A 12,515-nucleotide genomic window follows, 5' to 3' on the forward strand; every position below is an offset into this window, starting at 1 on the left:
ATATAAGCACAATTCTTCTAGTTAATGTCAATTTTTTTTTTTTTTTTTTTTTTTTTTTTTTTTCTAAATAGGAGATCTAAAATATATAAAATTAATTTATATATCTTGAACTTCTAAATTTATGTATTGGAAAAAAATTGATTTTTCTATTGAATTATAAAAATATTGAAGTTCACTTACATGGTTCTTAAATTAAAATTCAAAACGAAAAATATCATACTTTACAACAAAGACAATTACTTGATTTGATGCTTGAGGATTAAATAAGTTTAGCATCATTTTCTTTATTTCATGTAATAATCTGCAAATTAATTGGCTAATGAGTGCAACATCATTTTACTAGATATTAGTTACAAGTTGTCAAAATTATGAAGCATATAAAATAATTATTATGTCACAAATACAAATCTTGTTGGTTGCAATAAAAATTGCATCATATTTTTCATACATTGATCAAAATTTTGCCAAATAAGCCTTCAAATTATTAAATATTAAATTATATTTTTTAAAAAAGGATAAAAACCATGATAAAATTAAACTTAAAAGTAATATTTTGATAAAAATAACTTGTCATCCTAGATTTGGATAATTTTGAAAGTAAAGCTCCATCGCCAATTTTATTTGATTGATAAATCTTCAAAACTTTGATCTTATATCAACAAACTTTTTAAACAAGGTAATTCTTGATTCTTTGATTCTTAAATAATATTTTATTATAAAAGAAGTAAAATAATTTTATGTAAATAATAAAATAATTAAAATCATATATATATATATATATATATATATATATATATGTATATATCTTTGTTTCTAATCATTCTTATTTATCTTTGTAGTGGTAAATTGAGTTGATACATTACAAGCATTCATTCATCTATTTTGCTCTTACATTTGAATTGTTGTACTTTCCATTTCAACAAGCTTTGCTATAATAACATAATACAAAATAAAATGTCTAATATTACTTTAGACAAGTAAAAGAAATGACTTAAGAAGAAAGAAAATTTCAAGAATAATATCAGTTTAGAGGTAGATAATCCACACCTTCTAAAAAAAAAGCTTATGCTTATTAAAAAAAAAAACAATAATCTACTCTTAATCAAGAAAAGATAAAGTTTTATATTACAAATATATTCTTACAAATTTTTCAAAGATAAGAACTCAAAGAATATCAATAAAAAAATAGATATATATCAAAGAAAAGTGACAAAAAATAAATAAATATATATAAATTCAATAAAAAACTAGTGTAGCTACAGCCAAAGACTAAAAAACTAAAAATTCTTGAAATTAGACAATGAACAAGCATTGAATTGACAAGAGTGAAGAAGGTATTTTTTTGTTTCTATTTATACTATCTAATTAAGAGTTGCATAGCAATATTCTACAAAACCTTTAAAATATGTGCAACTTATATGATATGTATCTAACATGCAATACAAGTTTCTCATGTATGCACCATATAGTTAATTTATAATGCATGTAGCCAACATGTGTAATATTTGACCAACCATTAGTTAAATTTTTAACTTATCAGTTATCTATAAACACATATAAAGTAAAATTGGCATCTATAGAGCTTCTAAGAAGTTTTTTTTATAGGATATTGTATAACTTATTCACTTTTACTTATTACTATCTAACTCATCTTATTTAAGAAATTTCCTGTAATAGTTATGTCTATGATAATAAAACACTATTAATGATTGAAAAAACTTTTTAACTATTTTTGAAGAAAATAGAGATCAAAGTATATAAAAAATTCAATTTGTAGCATCTTATATTTTTTTAACATGTGATCAATATTCTTTATAGAATTTATCTTTAGATAGCAAGGTAATATTACAAACATATATATATATATATATATATATATTAGAATTTACTTAGATATAAGAAATTAAGTAGAAATAAATTAATTTAAGAATATCTTATGGAAAAGATTTTTAGAAGCTATATAAATACCAATTTGACTTTTTAAGTATTTGTAGGTACTTAATAGGTTAAAAATTTGGCTAAAAAATTGGCTATGTGTTGCACATCTTGGCTACATGTTGTATAAATTGGCCTTCTAGCACACATATTTGAAACTTACCTTACAAGTTAGACACATGATTTGCAAGTTGAATATATATTGGATGATTTATAGAATATTGTTACATAGTTTCTTAGTTAGATAATATATATAGAATCAAGAATTAAGTCTTTTTTACTCTTATCAACTCTTTTCTTGCTTCTTGTCTAATTCGAAAAATTTGTAGTTTTCTTGTCTTTGGTAATATTCATTTTTTTTGAATATATATATATATATATATATATATTTCTATTTATTTATGATATTTTCTTTGAGACATGTTTTACTTGTTTAATTACATTCTTTGAATTCTTGTCACTAATAGAATTAAGTATAGACAAAAGATTCTATATCTCTATTTGTTGGCCACCTTACTTACTTACTTACTTACTTACTTACCTTACCTACTTACTTACCTTACTTACTTACTTACTTACCTTACTTACTTACTTACCTTACTTACTTACTTACCTTACTTACTTACTTACCTTACCTACTTACTTACCTTACTTACTTACCTTACTTACTTACTTACCTTACTTACTTACTTACCTTACTTACTTGGAAGTGATAGCAAGATGGAATGTAAGACATAATGTCTTTTGTTAAAAAAGTTATTTTTATTTTTAATTTAAATTTAAATATATATTATATATATTCTTTTAGACATTAAAAATAATCTATACTATTTAAAAAGATTTTAGTTTAGAAATAGGTGAAATTTTTAACTTTAACTTGACATATTCATTGATATGTTAAACCACTCCATATTGTTTTAAAATATAGTATCTTCTTTTGAGAGACTTTTATCAATTGATATCTTCTCCATGTCATCAATTTTCTTTTGAATTATCAAATTAAGTAAATTTATTGAAATTCTATGAATCTATTAAAACAATTTATTCAAATAAATATTAACTATATGTATATGCCTTCTTTCTAATGTCTAATGCAAAAATTAATTCCTTGCAATTATTTAGTGTGTAGTCAAAATTTCTATAGAAACTAAGTATATATCTTAAATTAAACAAAGTCATAGTAAAGAAAAATAAAAATATTATTTGAAATCACCAAATTTGGATTTACTATAGCATTATATTTTGGAGTTTTAAATTTAAAGATTTAAGAATTTAGATTCATAAATAAAATTAATTTAAATTTAAAAAATTAAAATTTATATTCTAAAAATATAAAAAAATATTATAGAAGTTTAAATTTAAAACTTAAAAATTTCTATACTAGGATATATGGAAGCCAATTGTTTTTTTCTTTATTGTCTTTTTAAACAACTAATAACTAATTTCTAATCTAAATGTTTGATTTTAAATAAGTAAATAGCTACAGAAAAAAATTGAATATGTATTAAAAAAATATTTTGGCCTTGTTTAAAACCTTTTTGTTTTTAATCTTAAAAACTAATATATTTGAATGTTTTAATTGATTTCTAAAAAAACCTAAAATATTATAAAGATGAATGTTATTAAAAAACTTTATATTAGATGCAAATTAGTTGTGGCATAATATGGTACTTCAAGCAAAGTGAAGGAATTTATGACCTGTCTTATAGTAATTGGTATATTTTACAGGATTATTTTTAGTAACTATAAAATATGATATAAAATCTAAAGATTTCTATTTCTGTTTTGATTATTATTTAATGGAAAAAAAAATCAAGCATGATTTCTTTATACTACTTACAAAAGAGATGTTTTTATGAATCTTGTATTATAGGTTTATAAAGTCATTGTTTCTAAGTTTGTATGAAAATAATAGTATTAATGTTATTAAGAAGGTTGTATTCATAAATAGTATTTCATATATTAATTTTTAAGATTCTTATTTAAAAAATTATTCAAGGAATCTTTAAGCATACTTTTGTCGAATCTTAATTCTGGATTTAAGAGTATGTTGCAATAAGCGAGGAATATCTTTTTTCTTGTATTTTTTTAAAATTTGCACGTACTACATTTTATTACAAAGTAGTGTCCTGTTTTTTTTATTTTTTTTATGTACTTACATGTAACCAACAAAGCTTTAATAAAATAAATTGATGCTTTTATTTCCTATTTGATCCACAACAATCATATTTTTTTCTTCTTTTGCATATAAATAGTTTCTATTTGCTTTCAATTATGTAAATCTTATCTAAAATATGATATGAAAACTAACAATTGAATTTTTTTTATATAAGATAAAATTTATTGTAGAACTTAGTATATTTTAATAAAAAATTTGCAAAACAATTGTATGTTTGACCTATAATTTAAAGTGGTAGTATGAATTAACTTTTCATCTTTAAATGCACGTGTATAATGCAAGTTATTATTTTTTAAAGTTTTAAAATCACATTATTATTTAACATATAAAAATTGATTTTTTTCTGATTTAAATTCCAAATATTAAGAAATTTTATTTGAAAATATTATTTATTATAATTAGAAATTTAGAAATTATTTTATAAAATTAAAGGATTATTTTATATAATTTATAATATATAGCATTCTATGTAGAAAGTGGAATTAGACAATGTCTATTTAGAATAGATGTTTTAGAATGATATTTGATATAATTTAAGTATCTAAGACTTGCAAGTCCATCATTAATTAATTTATTTTAAATATAAGTTTTTTTTTTGTGTATTAATCTAAGGTCTATTTATTACTCAATGTTTTACTCAATATATGTACAAAATGAGTAATAGGTCATTATTTTATCTAATTATAACAATCTTTTCGAACTCTTACAATTCAACTTACAATCTCATTGCAATTACTAATTTCTTTGTATTTTCTTGGCAATATTTTATAAATATTGGAAACAATAAAATCACTTGATTGTTGGATTACAAAGCCCATTCTTAAGAAATACGCTTTATAAAACAAGACTGTAAAGGTCACTATACTAATCAAACATGACATTACTATTGTCACTAATTTTATTCTTCATTGTTACTTAAAATATTAAAGCCCAGCCCATACCTTCAGCTCAATGTTTTTGTCGCTACAGATCTTGCTTCTACTTCAAGATGTTAAAAATATAAAAAATATAAAAAATGTATGATAGTCACGAAACCTTCACTTCAGACCAACTGACGATAAAAATGTCTAAACTTGCTACACTCATGATACTGCCGCCACCACATTTAGAATCAGTCTGCAATCTCATAACTCTAATAATACACGAGTCCCAACTTCAAATTTCAAAAGTTCTGGAAGTCGCAACGACCTTGGGCACTCCGCTAGTACAAAATACAAACTACAGCTTGAGAGGGACTCCAGCGTCCCAGTTTGGAACTGGGCGAAGCAAACGGCGCTTCAAACCGAGGCTCGGGAAAGTTTTCTGGACCCCGACATGAACGCGCGTTCCCAACGGTCAGTTCCATCACAACTACCCTTTTCCGGATGTGGATTTCAAATTTTGGGGACGTGGATGGGGACCGGCGCCATCTTGCGCGCGCACCGCGACCCCGCCATGGCAGTAGCTGCTGCTGCCCGTCTATTCCTTCGTGTTTCTCTACTCAACGATCCTTCATACTCTGTAGCGGTGAGCGGTAGTGTGTGTTGTAGCTAGTTTGAAGTGTAGTCGAGTGTTTAATTCCGTTTTGGATTTAGCTGTTGGTGTGTCAATGCTTGTCTCTGTTTTTTTCTAGTCGAGGCAATTCTGTTCAAGTTGCGTTTGCGGAATTGGTATTAGACTGTGATTTTGCGTAAATTTTTTGTTTTTCTGTCAAGTTTGAGGGGTTTGTATAGGGTGTTTTGAATTGGTCAAGAAGTCCTACGTGTTCTGAGGAGTGGTAATAGACATCCTTTTAGGTTCGGTCCCGGTCTGCCTTCCATCATTCTACAATTTCTGTAATTACAATTGGAGCAGTGGAGTTCGTGATTCTATGCTGTGGTGTGGTGCGGTAGTTACTACGTTTTGACTTGAAGACAGCTTCAATATCTTGAGTTTTTGTGGAAGCGGGTTCTATGGAGCTCACAGGTAAACGCCTTCCTGGTTATAGCTGCCTCGATTGTGCAGTCAGTTACGGTGTGGGATGTGGCACTGTGTGGTTGCTGTGGCGTGTCGGTGGACTTCTCTTTCCCCTCAATTATCTAATATGTATCCCAGAGTTGCCGTCCCGGTATTATAATGATTCGCACACTGGGAGCATCCGCAGGCTCAGTTTGCAGAGCATTATTTAAATTATCTCGTGTGACACGGAAATTGACCCTATGACGTCCGCGGAAACAATATGCGACCTCTTGATAAGGTCGTGTTGCCATTAGAAATGTCACGTGATCTCAGAAAATGGAGTTGCTCGTGGTGAAAATACTCTCTGTCGAGTTCAAGTCGAGTTCTGCGTCTTTGCACATGCCAAATTCACGCTCTATACCGGTCTCACGCAGCTGATTGGAAACCAATCTGCTTTGAACGCGGTAGAGGGTCACAGCGTGGGTTACTAAAGAACATTAGTACTCATAAAGATTTTGATGGGCTCTACACCCGCGACTCTTAATAGTTTCTGCTGCTTCATTCTGACTTGTGCGATACAAATCCACCGACCGCAAGCACATTCGAAGCATGCGTTTTCTTCAATTTCTCATGAGGGATTGCATGTGCACGTAGGCCCTACATTAACTCGAGCAGCTACTTTCAGCCATCGCCAGGAGCGAGCCTTGAAGGATGTCAATGGGCGTGTGAACGGTCTTAACAAGAGGTAATGCATTTACCATCCTATGTCACAATCGCTAGGTATGGCGTGCGAGGAGCAGTGTGCCAAGTCATTTGGCAGTCTGGTGTGGTTTCCCACTAGTTGCAGGCTCATTCTCGGTTCTGTTGCATTTCAGCCAAGATCACCTTTCAACTGCGAAGAGCATCGCGGATGGTCGAAAGGTAACACGCACACTGAAGCAGTTCTCAGCTGTGCCATCTCGATACGCTGCTCCCCTCGCTTCGAAGAAAAACCTCTCCACCAACGCAGACAAGCCGCAGACTGGCCAAGCGAACATGACGAAGCTGCCTTTCATTCCAGGTACATCACATATGGCCTCTTCACTATCGTGTGTTACGTTTGTATGTTGGTGTCCTGCAACGGATGACCTTAGGATCTGGAGCAGCATAGTTCAGCGTTTTCAGCTTCTATATGATGCGATCTGCACATGATTGGAGGTTGTTACCGTCCGTGGTGGTCACTGAGTGAACTTCCGGTGGTTATCACAGGAAGGGCAGCTCCAAGTCATCAGAGGAAGCCTTCGGCAGACAGTCTGAATTCTTCTCAACCTGCCATGGTGTTTTCCGCTTCTGTAAGGGAGCCGAAGGCGGACACGTCTGCCAAGAAGGTGGCAGCGAACAGCAGCTCTCTGGGTGCGAAACGACCTCGAGTGGGCACGAAAACGAGCATGGTGGAACAGAAGAGCCAAGTGGCGGCGCGAGCTCCGCGGGTGTATTCGTTGGACAAGGGAGGATGCTGGTGCTCGAAGAACGGTTCGGTTCGGGGCCCAGCGGAGGCGTCTGCAGCAGGGAGTGTGTCTGTGCTGTATTCTGCAGCTCACTGGGTGCATCTGATCAAGCTCGCAGAGGGCGAGAAGAAGAACGACGTGGTGGTAGACTTGTTACGGGTGGCCGTGAGGTTGAAAGCGGAGGTGCGTTGGTGCTGATTGGGGGGGGGAGGAGAGGTTGGAGCGAGGGGTGGCATGTTGAATGCGCATGTGATGGGTGATTGTGGTGCAGAGGTGACTGATGAATTGCAGCGGGGGGATGTTTGATGCAGCCCCGGGAAATGGTGAAGGTGGAGCTGAAGCGGTATGGAGAGGGTCACCCAAGCGACGAGGTCGTGCAGCAGCTTGTGGAGGAATGCGAGGGAGTGGCAGGAGTGTCGGTGTCGTCGACGACGATCGAAGGAGGCGAAGAAGGGGAGTCGATATCAGAGGAATCAAATGGGAGTGCGGCAGTGTTGAGTAACGGTGATAGTGGTGCAGCTGTGAGTTCCTTACCCTCCATGAGCGTGGCGCTGCGTGGAAGTGTGAGTGCGTTTGGGTGGTTGGTGATCTGAATAGTTGGAATGGGCGAGGTGAGGGCTTGGACAGTGCGATGAGAGTGTATAGTGCAGGCGGGATGAGGTGTTTGTGTGGTGTGGGATGACTTGATACGATTGTGGATGCGGGTAGATTATGGGGAAGGAGTAGGAGTGTGCACGGAAAGAGTGGAAGTGGATGCAGGAAGTAGGGAATGAGAAGTGAAGGTGGGGGCCGCAAGAGCAGGATTTGAAGTAAAACGTTGTTGAAGGGGCTGTAAAGGCGTAAGCATTGAAGGTTGCAAAGCAGCAGGGCATAGTTGGATGATGAAAAGTAGAGGATGTTGGTGTGAGTACGTTTGAGTTGTGTTGTGAACCGCGGGATGGGTTTGTGGCAGTGTGTGAGCAAGATCACAATCGTCGCACCAGTTGTTAGTGAGAACGGCGGCGCGGTGACGAAGGATGTGGCAGCGAAGCGTCCACATTTTATGGGGAGGATGTTGGCGAGGTCAGCAACTTTTTCTGTTGTGGACCCGAACTCGAAATCGGTGCATGCGAAAGCAGAGTATGGTCGGAAATTGGAGAAGACTTTGGAGTTTTTAGCATCGCAAGCCGTAGCTCACTCTCCTGGTAAGTCCGTTAAGCCGTTTGAGTCGCCTTACTTGACCATGTAACCCGCTGTAGTCTGACTCTTGGATTGGTGAGTCGTTCTTGGGGGTAGTGGGCAAGATAAGCAGGCGGTATGATTTTTCTCGTATTAATTTGGTCTGAAACCTTGACCACGAGGTTGTCTGTTTTCAATACCGTTCACTGGTTACGTTAAGCAGTTTACCTTTTTCCTGTCAAATTTACGGGAGTTGTTTTTGCTCGTCATTCCTCTGGGTTGACTGACTTGGTTTCAAATTACAGAGAAGGCAGGCCTTGGTATCCAATCTAGCCAACCGAAGGCTCAGAAACGTTTGCTGGTATGTTTCCTTTATTTTCTGCTGAGTTTCTTCTTCTGTCACATGTGCTTTTGGTTCTGCACCTAAGCGTCGGATAGAACCGTATTAATTAGCGCTTCCACTCGCTGTCAACGACCTTCCCATGAGTTCCCCTGGTCCATTAGAGGGTGTTATGTACAATTTCTCTTTCTTTTGACAACGTATTTTTGCGTGTGCAGGATTGTGTTCCAGAATCTGAAGTGGTTTGCGAGTCCACGACTGGGTCCTCAATTCATGAACATGTCGACGCGCAAATATCTGGCGAGCTCACTTCTACGGTGCCTTCATTGTGTTCCTCATTCCTTACTACTGACGAGCTTGTGACGCCGAGTTTCAAATTTGTCTCTAGCACTGCTGAAGTAACAACCGGAGCCGAATGCATATTCGCGGAAGCTTCTACTCATGTTAAACATAGTCCTCTTGCGTTGGAGGGAGCATCCACACCGGGGCACGCAGTGGCTAATGGTAGTGCGGAGATGCCGGTGGATTCCCTCTCTGAGTGGCTGGATCGTGATTCATCTGAAGTGGACACACCGGATATTCAATCCACCCGCACAGAGGAAAATGTGGACCTCAGCCCTAATTGTAAGCGTCCTATTGGTGTTATCATGTTTTGTGTTGAGTAGAGGTCGTGTTCATCGTCATGAACTTCGTAAATGAGCCTGCGTCAGCTGGCCATTGGCAATTCACTTGGTGCCAGCGGTTGTAGTTTTAAATCTAACGGTTGTCTGTCGTGTGTGGGGTGGACCGCTTGGTTTCTTACGTATCATGATGTGGTGATGTAGGTAGAGGAGCGGTGCAGAAAATGGATGTGGATTCCCTAATGCAGGAGGTGGTATCACTGATCCTCCCTGAGGATGTTTCATTTTCTCCTTCTGAACCGAGTGCCGCCCAGTTGAGCGACTCACTTTCTCCTGTTACAAGCCAGGAGAGGAGGGAAAGCTCTCAGAGTGCGGGTAACCAATCTTTGATGCTCGTTGAAGAAAAAGTTCCTCGACATCATAGGCACACGTTGAGCGCGGATGCTGTTCTTTTGAGCGTTCACTGCAAAGGTGAACGTTCACTTCTCAGTGTAGAGGATAAGGTGAAATTGTTCTCTCAATTGGCAGTTGTGGGAGGTGTCATTCCAGAGGCAACAGACGCTCCTGTTATAGCTTCTGGAGGAAGACAGGAGCTTACAGGTTAAATTTTGTTTTCTTTTTATTTATCGACAATCACACAAAAATTGATTAATTATCTTATGGATTGCTGGCCGATTATTACTAATCTGTAGTATCTCATATGATTCCAGCGTTGCACTTTGGACATCCTTCGCAGATAACTTAAGATTATCTGACTCATGATAGTTCTATTTAATTTGGAGTTAATGCGGATGTTTTGCATGGGCAACGTACTTGCAGTAGTTGAAGAATCGAAGGTAGCAGCGCAAGTCGGTGAAGAGGGCACAGAGGTGACAGTCTATAATTCATCACCAGTTCGCTTAATCTGTTGGCGACTTGCTAGTTGAAACATGCATGTGTGTATTGTGTAGCGTTTTTCGTCATCCTTCAGTGTGAAGTCCAACTACGAAGTGCTGTTCTAACACTTGTTGATTTTGACGTGCTTGCAGACCGTTTTGGATGAGTCGCGCCAGTCGGAGTCCTCCGCCAAAACGAAGCCTCCGGAAATTTCAATTGGAGCAGAATCCACTGCACAGGAAGAGCGTACGACTGTGCAAAGCGAGGGCCCCAAAGCCCTTCACACTACGCCTGTAAGAGTGTCCCCGAGGCACAAGACATCGAAAGTTGACGCCGTGCCCTTTTCTGCCACTCCAAGTTTCGCTACTCCATGCGAGCCTGCCAGTTCCGGGATCCTGAGAGCTCGACATCGCAGATCTAGTAGTGTAGGTAACTTGACACCTAGAGGTCCATTTGATGGGATTGCGGCGTGCTCACCCTTTGGGGATAATGGTGGCAGTCCATCGTCGCACTCGTCGAGTGCGAAGAGCAAGCGCTCATCGCGAGGATTCAAAGAAGTGACTCCGCGAATGAATCTTCCGAAACCTTCCTGGAAAGCTATAGTGGAGCGGGAAATGAAGGGGTCGAAGCTGAAGGAGCTTCTGGCTGCTCAGTTGCCAGAGGAGGCGAGTCCATTGTCTGAGTATCTGGAGGCTCAGATAGGGAACCAGAATAGGTATCCTGAGAATGGGACTTGTGATGCTGTAGACAAGTGTGTGAGCTCTACGTGCAGTCCAGCAAAACGTGAGTTATGCGTTTTCTATCTTCTCTACTGTCTTTTGAATTTTCGCTGGAATCTCGTACTGGCCTTAGGGACTTGTCTCAAGGAGCCTTGTGTTAATCCTAAAATGTGGAGAATCGGTTTTAGTGTTAATTGGTTTCGTTAGCTTATTATTTACATTTTGAGCTGTAGCTATTAATGAGGATATTCTGACATTGCTGCGATTGAGTTCGCAGCAGTGAGGAGAACGACTAGATCATCTGCCAGGAAACAGGCTGCACCCAAAGAGGAAAAGCATGAAGTTTTGGAACCAAAGACTGTCCACAAGCCGAGGAAGATAATTGAGGTGCTTCTCGATGTTCTCTTCTTCATGTGCACGTCACTGCATTGCCGCGTCAGTTTGAATACTTTGTAACTGCGCTTTGGTGATGTAACTATGTAGAGGATCCTATGTAGAAGTTGATGCTTTTTCCTGTACGTATTAATTTGAGATTACTCTGCTCAATGGAGTTGACATGCTGCCGACTGCAGGGTGAACAAGGAGCGGACAGCAGTGCTGCAGGTGCCCCAACCCCAGGTATCATATCTTACGAACATGACCTAGCCAATTCAGTGGTCGGTCAAAGCACATTGAGAAATTTGTATAGTTCTTGACGGATAACTAGAATTGATCTTAATGTTTCTGTTTCTTTTTCTTTCTTTTTTTTTCTTTTTCTTTCTTGTTTTTTTCTTTTGTAATGTGGGAATTTCTTCGGCCCTACTCACCTTGATTTTGATGCACATTTTTCAATGGTCCTCACATTGTAGGGTCAGCAATGAGACGTTCTGCACGGATCCAGAACAAAGTGCAGTCGAAAAGGAATGCTCTTTTCCAGGAAGAGTTGGGCTGCGGAAAGTAGCTGTAAAGGAATGTAACGTATCCCCTGCACATCTGTCACTGCTGAGCACTTCCATTTTTTCGCAAGTCGTCTTGCCCGAGTCGTCCTCACATAAAGCCCTGTCCGTCATTTGTATCATAGTATGTAGGGTGGAAGACTTCATGGTAGCCATGCCCCGGATGTAAATTGCTTTATCAATGAAGGCTTCGCAACAGGGATGGAAATCAGAACGCATTACTGGTGCCTACTCTCTTGTAATAATCTTTAAATGATATGAAAATAGTCTACTGTAACTGCCTCTCAATACGATTATTCCATCCCGGGGAAAGGGGTTAAAAAATAATGCCAATTAATTTTTTTGTGTA

The 12,515-nt window shown here is 37.0% G+C and overlaps 1 protein-coding gene across 3 annotated transcripts; it reads left to right on the plus strand.

Moving 5' to 3' along the window:
• Nucleotides 1-5,594: 5,594 nt before the first annotated feature.
• On the plus strand, nucleotides 5,595-12,515 carry LOC112275328 (uncharacterized). Of its 3 annotated transcripts, none has more exons than XM_024505610.3 (14): nucleotides 5,595-6,058; nucleotides 6,686-6,776; nucleotides 6,907-7,091; nucleotides 7,280-7,701; nucleotides 7,830-8,039; nucleotides 8,471-8,702; nucleotides 8,982-9,037; nucleotides 9,235-9,640; nucleotides 9,841-10,236; nucleotides 10,456-10,505; nucleotides 10,665-11,295; nucleotides 11,509-11,618; nucleotides 11,804-11,849; nucleotides 12,080-12,515. In XM_024505610.3, exons 1-14 carry the CDS (start codon nucleotides 6,046-6,048, stop codon nucleotides 12,169-12,171), a joined length of 2,940 nt encoding a protein of 979 aa, XP_024361378.1. In that variant the 5' UTR covers nucleotides 5,595-6,045; the 3' UTR covers nucleotides 12,172-12,515. The 3 variants fall into 3 exon arrangements, with proteins under 3 accessions (XP_024361378.1, XP_024361379.1, XP_024361380.1); XM_024505611.3 differs by having other exon boundaries at nucleotides 5,621-6,058; nucleotides 11,512-11,618; XM_024505612.3 differs by having other exon boundaries at nucleotides 5,621-6,058; nucleotides 9,841-10,107.

This window comes from Physcomitrium patens, chromosome 22 (assembly GCF_059467195.1).
Source record: "Physcomitrium patens ecotype Gransden chromosome 22, ASM5946719v1, whole genome shotgun sequence".
Lineage (NCBI taxonomy): Eukaryota > Viridiplantae > Streptophyta > Bryopsida > Funariales > Funariaceae > Physcomitrium > Physcomitrium patens.